Source organism: Megalopta genalis, chromosome 11 (genome assembly GCF_051020955.1).
Source record: "Megalopta genalis isolate 19385.01 chromosome 11, iyMegGena1_principal, whole genome shotgun sequence".
In the NCBI taxonomy this organism is placed as follows: Eukaryota; Metazoa; Arthropoda; class Insecta; order Hymenoptera; family Halictidae; genus Megalopta; species Megalopta genalis.
The window spans coordinates 7,530,141-7,544,841 of NC_135023.1; the positions used below are offsets into that span (position 1 = coordinate 7,530,141).

Here is a 14,701-nt window from a genome sequence, read left to right on the forward strand (position 1 = left end):
TAATCTACAATATTCATATTAAATTTTTGCTTAATCTAATTTATACGAGGGTTTTGAATGTCAAGGTTCGTCACTGGATAAGGGAGGTCGCTGCAAGGCGACCATCGAGCGAATTGAAACTGACAAACAAACAAAAAGTACGGCAAGTGTCAAACCACCGCAGAAAGATGATTGATTACGTTAATTATAGTGGCCAAAAGTTGTGTCAATAAAATATCCGAATGTCTTCGAACTTGAAAAAGTCTCCTCGCTTCGAGGACGTAAGTAACATCGATTTTTACACGCGAGTTACGTTAACCTGTTCCAATTCACAAAGCCCATCGGTTTCTTTTCAGATTGCAATTTATATACAGAATTTTTTCGATCGGAAAACGATAATAATAATTTTGGGTTTTATTTTCCTACAGTTTTTAGTTTCGTACATAATAAATACAATTTTTATACAGCTGATATCAACTGAGGATGACACCTTGGGCTCTTCCATAAGTTTGAGCATAGGGGAAAATTCAATTAGAGTTAAAGAGAAACCTAAGGTGAATAAGGAACCAGTGCCGAGTGAGAAAAATGAGAAAGAGAAATGGTGGCTGAAAAAACCAGATACCAGACTTGAGCTTTCTAATGCCATTCAGATGGAAGCCAAAGTGAAGCAAACACCTTCTCCATCGCCAGATATTAGCTCTTCGATGAAGGAATTTCTGGAGAAAGAAAGAATGTGCAAAGTAATTGAAGAATATCATATAGAATTTAAAATTCGTTTCTTCTTTATTCTCTGATACATTATATTATTTTACATAGGCCATACATAAAAATGAAATTGAAACAAGGGACAGAGATGATACCTTGTGTGATATTTTGGCTTCTACAGCCTTTGACAAATATCCATCCGATTTTGAGAGTGAGTCTACCATATATATATACTACTCAGAAATAAAGAAATGGATCAAATCTTTGTAATACCTATAGTGTTCAGTATTGCTTATGATAAATCATAAAAAATTAGGATTACTACTACTTCTTTTTACAGATGCAACTGATGAAGACATAGGTAGTATCTTAGAGGAGATGAGTAAAATAGCTGGAGCTCTTAGTCCAAATTCTGCTCCAGATCGCACAAAATCTAGGAACTCTTCCAAAAATCCTACAGAGGAAGAGAAGTCAGTAGAAGAGCTGTTAGAAGAGGCTGAGAAGCTTGTAAGGAAGAATAGCACTAGTTTATCTAAGAGCGGGTCGAAAACTGATACTTTAGTACCTGAGAATATCCCTGAGGACGTCGATGGTCTCAACAGAGTTAGACAACTAGAGGCGGATATTTTTCAAATGATTGAGGAGGAGGTGCACAGAGAGACGGAGAAAATCAAAAGGAGCCCAAAAAATGAGAAGAAAAAGGAAGACAGTCCTGGATTTGATGTCTTATATGAGAATGTGAACAGCTTAAGAGCTCCGAAAACGTTGGAGTTGCAAAGAAAGAAGTTCGAAGAACAGAAGGTGGAAGTATCAAGTAGTTCCGACTTGGACGATCCAATCGAAAGGCATTCAAAATCTGAGGACCTGAAAAGTACCAGGAAGGTGGAATCAGACAAGGATAATCTGCAGAAGGAGATAATCGACGTGGATAAAGACTTTTTTGAAGATTTACTAAAGAAATCGAAGGAGAGAGCCGAAGGAGGCATGTCGGGGAGCTCGAGTTTCGGACAAGAGGATTTCTCGCATTTTTTGAAGCTTTTACAGGGTCAGGCGGACAAGAAGGAACAGGACAATCCTACAGATACTTTGCAAACTGCTAATGAGAAAGTATCTGTTGAGGAGCAGAATCTCGCGAACGACAAGAGTCCGGTATTTCCTGAGAAGGAAATTACGGACATATTACAAAAAGAACTACCTCAGACGGAAGATTCAAAAACGGAACACGAAATTGTAGAAACAGATTCTAGCGCCAGTGGAGACGAACAGAAATCGTCGCAAGATAGCGACAAAAACGAAATAAAGATACCCGTTAAAAAAGATCAGTTTGTAAAACAAATTTCTGTAATAATGGATGATAAGAAAGAAGAGCTGTTCACTGTTGGTCTGACGCCGAGGTTGGGGTTGTTTGCGGATGCAATTCCCAAGTTATTGGCTGAGAAGTCGGTAGAGAGTGTAAAGGAATCGAAGACAGAAGTTGCAGAAGATACGAAAAAGGTTCAAAAAACATCGACGAGGTCTGAAATTAAAATCGAAGAAACAACTAGTCAGCGTAGCAACATAGAACGAAAATCCAATCAACCAGCTAGTGCATCAAGTATTAAGCCACAGAAGAAAGAGATTAGGTTTTCCAAATCCAAAAGTTATGATCAGATTTCCAAGCCACCGTTCAGAACTTCTCTAGAGAATTTGAGATCTGCCAAGCCATTGGATTTCTCAAAGAAACCTGCTCCTACTGCGGCCAGGAGATCGCCAACTCTTAAACCAAAATTACAAATTACTGCGAAACGAATTCCAAAAGCTCCTCCTAAGCCCAAGGTATCTCCAAAATCAAACAAGGACCCTGTTAAAACTGGTTCAATGCTTTCTTTGCCTTCCACGTACAAAGGGTACCAGAAATCACCGGATATTCAACCGAGGACTGCAATGGCTGGCGGCGATAATAGGATGAGCATGGTGAAACAGAATTGGGAGATGTTGTGTCGCGAAGAAAGACACAAGAACGCTCTTTTGAAGCAGCAGTTGGAGTCCGAAGCGAAGATGTACAAGAGCCAGATGGACAGCATGCGTATATCTTTCGAGGAGGAGCTGTTTGCTTTGAAGAAGCAGAATATAGTTTTAAAAGCGAAGGTGGACGAATTTTCGTTGAGTGAAAGACGCCCAGAACCTCAACATAGAAAGGACACGAAGATTACACTGATGGAAAAGGAGTTGGAGAAGCAGGAAAAATTGATTCACGGCTATGAGACCGAAAATAAGAAGTTGCTGCAAGACGCTAAGAGGTTGCAGGAGGAAATGAAGCAATTGCAGAAGCACAAGAGTACAGCACTAGAGTTGAACAAGACGCAACAGCTTGTAGACAGGGTTAAGGATCTTGAAGAGGAAACTCTGAAGCTTAATTTAGAACTTTCCGAGCTTCGCGAAAAGAATGCAGATTATGGATTAAAGAATGAGGACTTGAAAGAACAGAATAGTTTGTTGAATGACGAGCTGGAGATGTTCAAAGATCAGCTGAGAACGAAGAACGATTTCATCACTGATAAACTGCAAGCTATGACGTCGGTGGAGCTCCAGTTGAAGAGACAGGTGGAGGATTTGTCGGTGAAACTAAGCTCCAAGACAGAACAGCTGCGAGTAGTGAATCAGGAGTTCGACAAGCTCCAGCAGAATGTGTTGCCACTGGAGAAGGAATTGTTGGAGTTGAGGGTCAAGGAAGGCATTTTGCAGGAGAAGCTGCATGTGTCTAAGAATCACGTGGAGCGTGAAAAGCAGCTGACGCAGAAGCTGAAGGATCAGGTGATCCTTGATAGTAAGAAAATCACGGACTTGAACAGGCAGGTGCGTGAAATGGAGAGAATACTTAAAAGAAAGAATCCTGACTCGGTTTCTGCTCTTATACTAACTGCAAATTCAGAACAGGACAAGGTCGGAACTGAGAAGATAAAATTGTTGGAAGATCGAATAGCGTTCTTAGAAAATGAGATCAAGGTGAAGGATGACATGGCGCAACAGAAGCTCATAGAATTTCAGAAGAAATTTGCCGACATGAAAGAGAAGTATACAACACAGTTAATCGAGCTTGAAGGGAAGCTGTTGGAGGCTACTATCAGAGATCGTAAGATCTACAATGATATGTTCACTCAGACTGCAGTAAGAAGTGTAGAGAATAAAAGTGTGGAAACTATCAGGAGGGAAGAAAGAGCAGGATCCTTTGAGAAAGAAGAGAAAAAGGAGCAAAAGACATTGGTCAAAGTGAATTTGAAGTCTCAGAATCCTAAGGAAGACGCTCACCTCTTAGCCACTATAAGAGGATTAAAATTAGAATTGACAAACAAGGATAAAACAGTTTCTAAGCTCACCAAAGAATTCCAAGAGTTGCAGAAGACGAATAGGAGGCTGCAGAAGGAGAGGGAGAAGTTGTTGAACGATAGGAGATCTATCAAGACTATCGACTTCGAGAAGATGAACCGTGCTATGGTATCATCTGATTCTAAGTTGTTAAGCCTGCGATCTGCAGAGGGAAATGATCAGAACTCCAATGTCTACCAAAACGGACATAATAACGAGACTCAACGGTTAACTTCGTCCGTGCAGAAACTATACGATCCTCTACAGTACACCGAGAATGGAGACAATACTCTGGTGAAGAGGCTCACTGATGAGAACGACATCTTGAAGGAGGAACTAAGCAAGATGAATAAAGATTTCATGGCTCTCAAGAAGAAACGGCTGTACGATTTAAATCTTTTGCAGGAGGAACATGAGCGTGAGATGGCTGCTTTGCTGAAAGATTATAGTGTGAAAATAGGAGACTCAGAAGTGGTAAAGTTACAGGTCTGTAGTATTACGTGCAGTATTAACTGTTGTCTTTCCTTTTCGCATTTTGTTTCGTTTCTGAATGCTTGCACGTAGTACACTCGCACAGTGAACATTTAATCTCATGCATACTATTTATATTTCATCAATAGAGTCAGATAAACACGCAGGTGGCTGTGATTTCGCATTTGAAGCAGCAAATTGAGAAGCTGAGGGACTATAAGGAACAAGTGGTTGTTTTGACGGCTGAGCGGGAGCACTTGGAGAACAAAGTAAAGAGTTTGAACGAGAAAGTCAAATACTTATCAACACCAGTATGTGACCAATTATTTAATCATTATTATTACTCCAGTTTCTTAATTTTTATGTAATCTTGCCAGGAAGCAACTGTTATTTTTGGTTCCTAATTTGTGCGTTTGTTCTTAGGGCACGGAGCAGCTCCAGTTGTTACAAGATAAGATAACGATTCTTCAGCAACGACACGAGAGTAGGGAGATGACCTTGCAAGGTCTAGTTCGCGACCTGCTTCGAAATCGAACGCAGTGCAGGGACTGCAAGAATGAAAAGGGCAAAAATCGACAGTTGTGTTACTTTAGGCAAGAGCTGGATCATATCCTTGGAATGCTCCAGGAGATCACCAACGTTCAATGATTCAATGGACTGCGTTAGATCAGGGTCGCACCTGGTGCTCCCGTAATGTTGAGGAAAATGATGGGTCTCCTGAAAGGAAAGACATTTTCTCGATTCGTTATTGGGCATTGTGATAATTTGTACTGTTACAGCGAGGAACCTAAGGTTTTGCTAGCAGACGTTATCGTTATATTGTTAGGTACTTTGTATAAACACAGGCGAGGTATAAGATAGCTCTAATGTCCAGTACAGTACTTCTGTAACGTCCCTTAACTTTGGAGAGCCGATAGAGATAGAAACGCAATGCTAAGGAGGAAAAATGGTATCTTTGTATCACATGGAAAGCTTTAAAATTTCATTCTCGTTATTACATCTAATTAAAATAGGATTACTATGTATCATTAATAGTCAAACTTTGTCAGGAATAACAGATGGCTAGCCATACGAAATCTGTCCTATCGTATGCCTCGTTTGTGAGGAGAAGAATAATGGGATGCGCAGCCAAAAAGATAGACCGATGATTTTTATCGGACCTTTCAAGATTGCGACCATTTAACTGTTCAAGGTCATTCTTGCAATATATTTAGACATTATTAGCGTATAAACCAGTGAAATCATATCGATCCTGGAAAAACTCGCGCGTAACGATCGACTGGGATCACTGCCAAAGATATTAAAAGTGGGAAAAGAACAAAAAAATGGGAAACGAACAAATGACGATGTTACCGTTTTATCGTAACTGCTCGTCGACATTCCTTCTTGCCATTGTGTGCGCGCAAAAACGCATGGACTACGTCCGTATTCGGAAGTGTAATAAAACTACGATAGTCGTTTATCAAATGGACATAGAAATATTTTGATCTATATTTACTGAAACAAAAATGAACAGACTTTTTATTTATCTAATGACTAGTGAGATTAAAAAGACATGTCGAACAGGACTGCTTCCGCGATCGGAACAAATAGCTTTAGTCTGGTACTTAATCGCCGTGAAGATTATTTCACGAGTTCTCTAGCCGTACGGAGTATACAGGGAGTCACAACCATAATTGTACACTGCATATGAAACTACGCTTCACATGGTGGAAAGAAATTAAAGATGATATTAGAGAGAAAAAGCATACACTTAATGTAATCTATATTTATTCTGTATTAACATCAAGTGAAATTAATCTTTTTGGAAGTATGACAGAAATAAGTCAGCCTGAAAAGTATCTCACACTTAAAATCGTATACGAATAAAAAAAATGTTTGAAAGTTTATCTAAATTAGAAATTAGTGTACTTTGTAGAATTTTGGCTGTGACTCACTGTAGTTGGAAGCTGGATCAAAACAAGATATCTTCCAGATTCGCGTAGATCGTAGTTTTTTACATGAGGCTTTTTTAGATCACGCTGTATATTTAAGCGTTGTCTTTGATTGTTTCGACGATCGTATTTATTTTCTACTTATACAGGGTGTCCTAAAGTAGACGTCATTCGCGAGATGCCCTCTGCGTTGGGGCACGTTGTGTATCGCTCATTATTTCGCCATCAACGAAGCCATTTCTACACCCAGAGTCGTCCAATCGTATATATATTTAGTACACTTTAAGGATAATCATCAATTAAACTGTATTTGCACTCATAAAGCACACGCATATCGCACAAATCGACGTGTCTTCAGTGTAACATTTTTCGATGTTCTATCTCTTGTTCTATAGATCTCATCGTTGATTATAGAACAGTCTGTTGTTTTCTGTGTCACCTGGCACCTGTTTTTATCGACTCATTGTAATCACTACACCGCAGACTATACAGATTTAACTTCATCAAGACTGGATGTTATGTCAAAATCACCACACCTTTTTTTATAGTTATTTTTAAGCTAAACCGCCGTGATGTACAAACCACGAGATTAAAACTTTAATAAATTAATTTAATTCTCTTTACCATTTATCTCGGCGACTCTCTGCATTAATTACACTAAATACATTCTACTCTTCCCTCCATTCAAAACTACCAACTTCGATTGTTATATTCTAACTAATTGTTAAGGCCGCTATTAAATTTTTGTAAACGCTGACAGTTTAAATTTGTCTATAGAAAATTTAATAGTTGTTTTCGAGGACCGTTATTTACAAGAAAATAATTAAATCTCTTTAAAATAGAGCTCAGTCATTAAACTTATCGAATTATAAGGAACTTTTAGGAGAAAGAGTATCGTACACGTAAGTTTGATTTGAACAATTTATTCAGGCAAAATATATCTTTCTAGTTATAGGCGTCTACATCGAATATAACGATTCTATTATTTTACAGATCGAAGACAATTGCAATTACAACACGTGGGATTATTACACTAGAACAACGACTAGAAGCAGGTTGGAAATAGCGGATCGTCGTTTGTGTAGAAAGGGTGGACTCCTTCGTTTACCATAGAATTAAGCGCTGGGCCTGTCTCCCGAGGTTGCTGTAACAAACATTGGAATAAATATTTTATTAAATTGCTATAAACCTCTACAATTATTGCAACTGTATGCTGTCACTCACCTAATAAAAGAATCCTTTCTACGGAAGATGGACAGTCCATAGAGAGCACAGAGACCAATTACAATTGCCTGGCGTAGAATTTCGAGAACCATGTTATCTGTCACAGAGTCTTCTTCTTTCAGAACGCTGCCCGGGGTCTTCAACCTCGAAGAGACATCATCGAAATCAGAGATCCTGTGATATCGGGATGACTTAAGATGTCGAAGGGAGTCCATCGAATCTTTCCTTGAATCGCGGGAGTCACTCAGATCCACCAGGCGAGACCGTCGGACATCATTCAAGGATCTTCGAGTAGTTATCAGTCTTTGTCTCCGTTGAATATCATTTGCATGATCGTTGCTTCGTTGCAATCGACTAACATCCATCTTTTGTCGCAGGAGTCGTCCAGAATCCAGGCTTCGATCGGTTATTTCCCGACGATTCAGAGCAACCGAGGATCTAGTCAGCCTTCCAGCATCGAGTACCCGACGTTCTGTTCTGCGATCAGCTGACAAATCTCTTACGCGACGTTCCAAATTGCGAGTGGTAGCTTCGGAAGTCCTGGTACGAGATTCGCGGGCTAAATGCAACCGATTTAATCTTTCCCGGCGTTCCAAATTAAGCGTAGCTGGTTCTGATAAACGACGATCGGTTCTAATTTCTTGACGATTCGCGGAGTTCAGTCTGGCGAGATCCATGGATGATCGACGTTCTGATCGTCCGTCGAGCCTGATTTCTCTGCGTTTGTCATTGTCGTCGAGTTTCCTTTCCAAAGATCTAGCACGAACGACTACCCTGCGTTCTGTTCGTCGATCAGTGGCTAGCTCCCTAACTCGCAGTTCCAAGTCGCGTTTAGATGCCTCGGGTGTCCTGGAAAGAACGATTCTTGATTCACGTGATAATGTTAATCGCCTGGTTTCTTCTCTACGTCCCAAATTGTTGATCCTGGAGCGATCGTTCCTGATTTCCTGGCGTTCTCGACGTTCTAACGATCTAGATTCCACAGTTGCCTTACGTTCCGATCGCCTGTCAGCCGATAGATCCCTAACTCGTCGCTCTAAGACGCGTCTGGAAGCTTCGGGTGTCCTAGTAAGATCAGTCCTGATTCGTCGGGCAAGCACAACTCGTCTCGGTTCCTCTCGACGTTCCATATTGTTGATTCTGGATCGGTCACTTCTGATTTCCTGACGTTCTCGACGTTCCAGAGACCTGATTTCCATAGTTGCCCTACGCTCCATTCGTCTGTCAGAAGATTGTTCCCTAACTCGGTCCAAATTACTGATCCTGGAGCGATCATTCCTAATTTCCTGACGTTCCAATGATCTAGATTCCACAGTTGCCTTACGTTCCGATCGTCTGTCAGCCGATAGACTCCTAACACGTCGCTCTAAGACGCGTCTGGAAGCTTCGGGTGTCCTAGAAAGATCGGTCCTGATTCGTCGGGCCAGCACAACTCGTCTCGGTTCCTCTCGACGTTCCGTATTATCAATCCTGGAGCGATCATTCCTGATTTCCTGACGTTCGCGACGTTCCAATGATCGAGATTCTAGAGTTGTCCTGCGTTCCGTACGTCTGTCAGTCGAAAGATCCCTAACACGCTCCAAATTGTTCATCCTGGATCGGTCATTCCTAGATTCCCGATGTTCCCGACGTTCCAATGATCGAGATTCTGCGGCTGCTCTGCGTTCAGATCTACGTTCCGCGGATAAATCCCTAACACGTCGGTCCAAGTCGCGTTTAGCTGTTTCGGGTGTCCTAGAAAGATCAACTCGTACTCGTCGAGTTAGCACAATTCTTCTCGTTTCCTCTCGACGTTCCAAATTGTTCAGCCTGGATCGGTCACTCCTAATTTCCTGACGTTCCCGACGTTCCAACGATCTAGATTCCACAGCTGCCTTGCGTTCGGATCGCCGGTCACCAGATAAATCCCTGGCTCGTCGTTCGGAAGCCCTGGCAACTCGATCTTGCGAATCTCGTGTCCGTATTTCTCGCCGTTCCAAATTGTTAATCCTGGATCGCTCGGTCCTAGTTCCTTGACGTTTCGCGTCGGTATACGTTTGTCTTTCCACAGATCTCCTAGAATCTTCCCTGATCTCTGATCGTCGATCGCTAGACAGATCCCTTACTCGCCGGTCCAAATCGCGTTCAGAAGACCTAGCAACTCGTTCTCTCGATTCCCGAGCCTGACGGTCTGCATTAAGTCGGGTCGATCTTTCTCGTCGTTCCAGATTGTTGATCCTTGATCGCTCGGTCCTTATTTCTTGGCGATTTGAATCCAGGAGTATCCTACGTTTTAATAGTCGCTCGGTAGAGAGATCCCTTACTCGTCGATCTACGTCGCGTTTCACACTCTCGGACGACCTGGCAAGACGGTTTCGGGAGAATCGATCCACCCTAGATTGTTCCAACGATCGAGATTCGCGTCTTTCGTTCGATCCAGCGTCCAATCGGCGATCCGATCTGGTCATCCTTTCCCTTCGTTCGTTACTCTCTTCTCGTCTTTCCGATCGAACAGCAGCACGGCGATCGAGATCTGATTTGGAGGCCTGTCTGGTTGCCGATTGTATACGATTTCGACTGTCAGTGATTCTAAGGGATCGATCGATCTTCTCGCGACGAGAATCGGAAGTTTGCCGGTCCATGGATCGTTCGCGGGAATTTAGCGTGCTCCTTTCGCGTCGTTCTTCCACGCTTGCCGAGCGTTTCGACAGTCTTCGATCAGGTAGGCCGTTCATCGTCCGCGAATTTAGACGATCCAGGGATCGAGAATATTGTCTATTGCTTCTGGAATTAGTTGAGGTTCTTTCTAAGGCCCGCGATCGACTCTCTTGGTTTCTCGACGCGTCAGAATTTCTTCGTTCGTCCGAGATAGACCGAACGTTTCGTCGCTCTTCATCGGAAACCGAACGGACTTGACGAAGATCATTCGCCAATGATCTACGATCTTCAGCGCGTCTGTCCACACGATTTACCAAGGTCCTTCGACGATCTTCGCGAGCGATTTCCCGGTTCTGGTTAAAGCGGCGTTCCAAATTCGGTACACGACGATCCAAGGATCTAGCCCGGCGTTCTCGAGCCTCTCTACGATCGTCCCGGCTAGTTTCACGATTCAGAGTCGATTCGCGTCGTTCCATAGAGAGAGATCTACGGTCCCTAACGTTCAATCGATCGGTGGATCGTTCTCGCCGTTCGGAAAGCCTAGGTGCCAGAGTTTCGCGATGTTCCCGTCGGTCGACAGCCGATCTTCGTTCAGTGCTGCGCGAGCTACGATCCAAGAGTCGGGATGCGGAGCGTGCATCGAGGTCCGAGGATCTAGAAAGTCTGATCGGACTCGATGAGCGTCTCAGTGATTCCTGGCTTCGGGATCTGAGTCTGGAGAGATCGGTTGTTTTTCGATCGGATTGCCTTCCCTCGATCCTGGAGTCGCTCGTTGATTGCAGTCGAACCTCGGAACTGCGATCTAGGCTCCGCGATCGAGAGATCCTCGGACTATTTGCTGGAGGACTGGCTCTTCTGGCTGCAGTCTCTGCAAATGTCTTCGGAACCCTGGTCTGGTCTTCGTAGAGGCTCGAGTAAGGCATTTTGGTGGAGAAGTATGAGTTTGGACAGGCGTCGACTCTGAAAATGCGTTATATAATTAATAGGGCATTGATTTGTTTTTTATTTATGCGAATTTTCAAGTCTTCGAGAATCCACGCATCCGAAAATATTTTCATTATAGATAACAAGTATTTTCATTGCATTGGCCAACTATTATCCCTCCCAGAATATTACATATCAAGAAAAATACTGATTCTTTATTTGTTTTTAGGATGGAGAATATGCGAATAACTTCTGAGACTCTGAATTCCAAAATGGAATGCATTTTGTGAGTATCGTTTCTCGATTAAATCCATTTGAAATGTATGCAAAATTAGTATTGTCTTACTCATGGGGTGCCTGATGTTCTAGTTCTGGTCCTGCTAGACTTCCTGCACGGCCTTCCTTATCCCTGGACACCAACCCTAACGTTAAACACGCTAGGGACACTATCAGGAGGCCGATGTACTGCCAAGCCTTCACTGGCAGCGCAACGTGTCGTGTGCGCCGCATCCTGTACACCGAATAATATATTGATTACCAAAAAATGTCGTCCAGAACCACAGTGTAATCATATGGTATGTTTTAAAGCGTGAACAAATATGTATATAAAAATGAAATGATAATGTTGTGGCAAATTTTTATGAAATCGAGAAATAGATTTGGAACTAGTATAGCTGATAGATAATTTATTTAAATCTACAAGAATTCCTTTTCAAAAATTATTATTATATAGAATTATATTATTATTATTATTATCATAGAATACTAGCATAGATTTGGAACTAGTATAGCTGATAGATAATTTATTTAAATCTACAAGAATTCCTTTTCATAAATTATTATTATTATATAGAATTATATTATTATTATTATTATCATAGAATATTAGCACTTCCCCTTATAGTTATGTATTATGTAGATCAGTCTTTATTGTCTCTATGCTTTATAAATCTCTCTCAGTTTCATAAATCTCCCTTATGTCTGTTTATTTCATTTCAATGTTTCATAAATATCGTTTTTAATTCTTTACTTACCTGTACGTGTTCACTGAAGCAGTTCTGTGTTTCCTATGGTAGGTTCACCGTAGTCAGAGACTTCAACGCTCGGAGGATCGTTGTTGCTCCTTGAAGCTCCGGAGAGCTGCTGATGCTCCAAGCTCCAAGGAATCGGGCTTTTATACTCGCCGAGATCTCCCGCAATTCGATAGAAGTTCAATTCACCGCTTATCAGCGGCGACCACATGGGACCCCGTGCTCCGATACGTGAAAATCACCGCGAATGAAATCGAATCCGCCGATATACCATGGGGATACTGCAAACGCCTCCGTAATCGGTTAACCAGCCAGAAAATTGCGATCCTGGACACCTGTGAAGCAGCTGATATGTCGGTTACCCGGTTGGTGCGTGGGTGAACTTCTGAAGGATTGTCCGATCGATGCGGGAACAATCTGGACCACTCTCGTTTCAAATTCATCATTGAATGTATCCTATTTTTGGAATTTTTCCACTTTAGCGATTTATAGAAATACGGCCTTTCCGTTCAGGATGATTCATTTAAAATGAAATTACTTTTGTAAAGAATTATAATATAATAGAATAATAACGATAATAGTAGATACAGTAATAATAGAGAATAATAATAGAATAATAAATAGATACTACTTTTATTGTTGAGTAAAGGAAGGAATTTGTAAGAAGTGAAATATTTAATTATTTTATAATCAGATCGAGTTCTATTCATATTGCTTTGTATCAACATTCCTGCGTTGAGGATAAACAATTTGTAGAACAGTTAATTTTGTAACCACCTATGTGATACAATATTTGTTAGATACTAATTTAAATAATGTGTAAAATGTAATCTATGGAAAGCGAAATGTTAACTTAATTTGTAAGTAACATGGGCAGTATTCGTATTGTTTTGTATACTTGAAAAAGATTTATAAGAATATGTCATCTATGCGCATTATTGTCATGGCCATTTATCGCTAGCGGACGAAATTGTCATTTAATCGTTGAGAAATTAAAGCATAGTGACCTTAGAATTTATTACATTATTGTAAAACAGAATGTAATGTATAGAACATGGGATTAAAAATTTTGTAAAATTATTAATATACCGTGTTAATTTCTTTTCCGATGTCATTAATAAACTTGCAAGTAATATGTCAGAGGGACACAAATTTGGTAACGTCAGATTTATTATTGACTATATGCAGAATTTGAAAAAATTCAGATACGATCAGATAGTACAAGTCAATAATATGTCAGACAATTAAAAGTCTTTCTACTCCTCACTTTTGCCTGACTATACTACTTGCAAAACGTGAAACAATTTCAGGAATAAATTCTAACTAAGTACCAATGTACGGTATCACCTTGAATTTATAAGACATGAAATATTTTACAAGCATAATTTATGTAATTTTACGATTCTGGTTATTTGATTCCGAATTTTAAAAAAAGTAAAAATTATGGTTATGTTGTGAGGGTTTCATCATCTTTCCAACTTCCGAGACAAACTACTATACTCTGTAAGCACAGAAATTTGCAAGGCGCATTGCGTGGTTATCGGTAATTAGATCAAATAGTACATAATTTGTGGTTTTTCATGTGCATGTCTTCCTCTAATGCTCACAATGTGCAAGACAAGGAGCAACTGATTGTGCGACGAGGATAGAAACAGAGAGCGGTGGCGCCATCTACGGTGGCGGGTTCGTGAACTAACTTTCCCTATCTCTACCATGTGTAAGACAAGGACAGAGATAGTGTGCGACAAGGAGAATAGATGCGCCACTCGTGCCACCAACTTTTTCGACGGACTTCGAATTCCCTGGTAAGTGGTAGGAACACATGATATAGATGGAGGTATCCGACAAGGACAAACTTATGCGTTTTACGGAGCGAGAAGAGGACAGACAGTGAGACTCTCTCTCGAAGTATCAATTCGAGGGAAAATTCGTTAATAACTCAATTACCAGGAATAATTTATAAACATTTGCGATTGAAGCATGTAGAATGGACCTTCAGCTACTTTCACATATAGTTTTTGATCAGATTTTATATGTTATTAGAGAGTTATTAATTAATTTTGACAAGCAGTAACCCCGCGTAACCTCAAAAAATTAAACATCGTTCTACAAATAATTAATTTCCTGACATTGCAGACATCATTTGTGATTATTTATAATCGAAGAATGTAGAATGGACTTCTAGCAACACACCGATAACAAATTTAATCACATTTGGTTCGTAGTTAATAAGTTATTAACAATTTTTGCGCGGGAGTATTCTTCTATCCTATTGCCGTAACGGTTCAGACAAGGACAGGTAGATGACGCAACAAGGATGGAAATATACCGAACGTGCCAATAACTTTGTTTCCTAGGTGCGTGAATTATGGTTGCAAAACCAATTAAACAATCGTTTTCAGAGAGTGTATTTAACGTCTTAAGGTTATGTCGGAACATTGCACCAAAAAT

At 40.8% G+C, this 14,701-nt stretch overlaps 2 protein-coding genes and 1 long non-coding RNA gene across 4 annotated transcripts; 2 read left to right on the forward strand and 1 right to left on the reverse strand.

The window, feature by feature from the left end:
* Positions 1-33: 33 nt before the first annotated feature.
* Positions 34-7,580, forward strand: LOC117226190 (uncharacterized). Of its 2 annotated transcripts, none has more exons than XM_033480288.2 (6): positions 34-260; positions 447-719; positions 796-895; positions 1,025-4,515; positions 4,650-4,811; positions 4,924-7,580. In XM_033480288.2, the coding sequence occupies exons 1-6, from the start codon at positions 222-224 to the stop codon at positions 5,146-5,148; spliced, it is 4,290 nt and encodes a 1,429-aa protein (XP_033336179.1). In that variant the 5' UTR covers positions 34-221; the 3' UTR covers positions 5,149-7,580. The 2 variants fall into 2 exon arrangements, with proteins under 2 accessions (XP_033336179.1, XP_033336180.1); XM_033480289.2 differs by having other exon boundaries at positions 1,025-4,503.
* On the reverse strand, positions 7,342-12,406 carry LOC117226191 (uncharacterized). Its single transcript, XM_033480290.2, has 4 exons — positions 12,254-12,406; positions 11,566-11,730; positions 7,659-11,255; positions 7,342-7,578 (listed from the first exon to the last, which is right to left on the reverse strand). The coding sequence occupies exons 2-4, from the start codon at positions 11,727-11,729 to the stop codon at positions 7,539-7,541; spliced, it is 3,801 nt and encodes a 1,266-aa protein (XP_033336181.2). The 5' UTR covers position 11,730; positions 12,254-12,406; the 3' UTR covers positions 7,342-7,538.
* LOC143260309 (uncharacterized) lies at positions 8,062-13,334 on the forward strand. The gene is made up of 3 exons (XR_013034458.1): positions 8,062-8,201; positions 11,449-11,794; positions 12,296-13,334. It is a non-coding gene; the product is annotated as an uncharacterized LOC143260309 (long non-coding RNA).
* The last annotated feature ends 1,367 nt before the right edge of the window (positions 13,335-14,701 follow it).

Excerpts from the sequence above, each read along its gene's own strand:
- LOC117226190 (XM_033480288.2), top strand. The coding sequence starts at position 222 with ATGTCTTCGAACTTGAAAAAGTCTCCTCGCTTCGAGGAC. Across the intron at positions 896-1,024 it reads ATATCCATCCGATTTTGAGA|ATGCAACTGATGAAGACATA; the intron begins GTGAGTCTACCA and ends TTCTTTTTACAG. Across the intron at positions 4,516-4,649 it reads CAGAAGTGGTAAAGTTACAG|AGTCAGATAAACACGCAGGT; the intron begins GTCTGTAGTATT and ends TTTCATCAATAG.
- LOC117226191 (XM_033480290.2), bottom strand. The coding sequence starts at position 11,729 with ATGCGGCGCACACGACACGTTGCGCTGCCAGTGAAGGCTTGGCAGTAC. Across the intron at positions 11,256-11,565 it reads GAACATCAGGCACCCCATGA|AGTCGACGCCTGTCCAAACT; the intron begins GTAAGACAATAC and ends ACGCATTTTCAG. Across the intron at positions 7,579-7,658 it reads AGAAAGGATTCTTTTATTAG|CAACCTCGGGAGACAGGCCC; the intron begins GTGAGTGACAGC and ends TGTTTGTTACAG.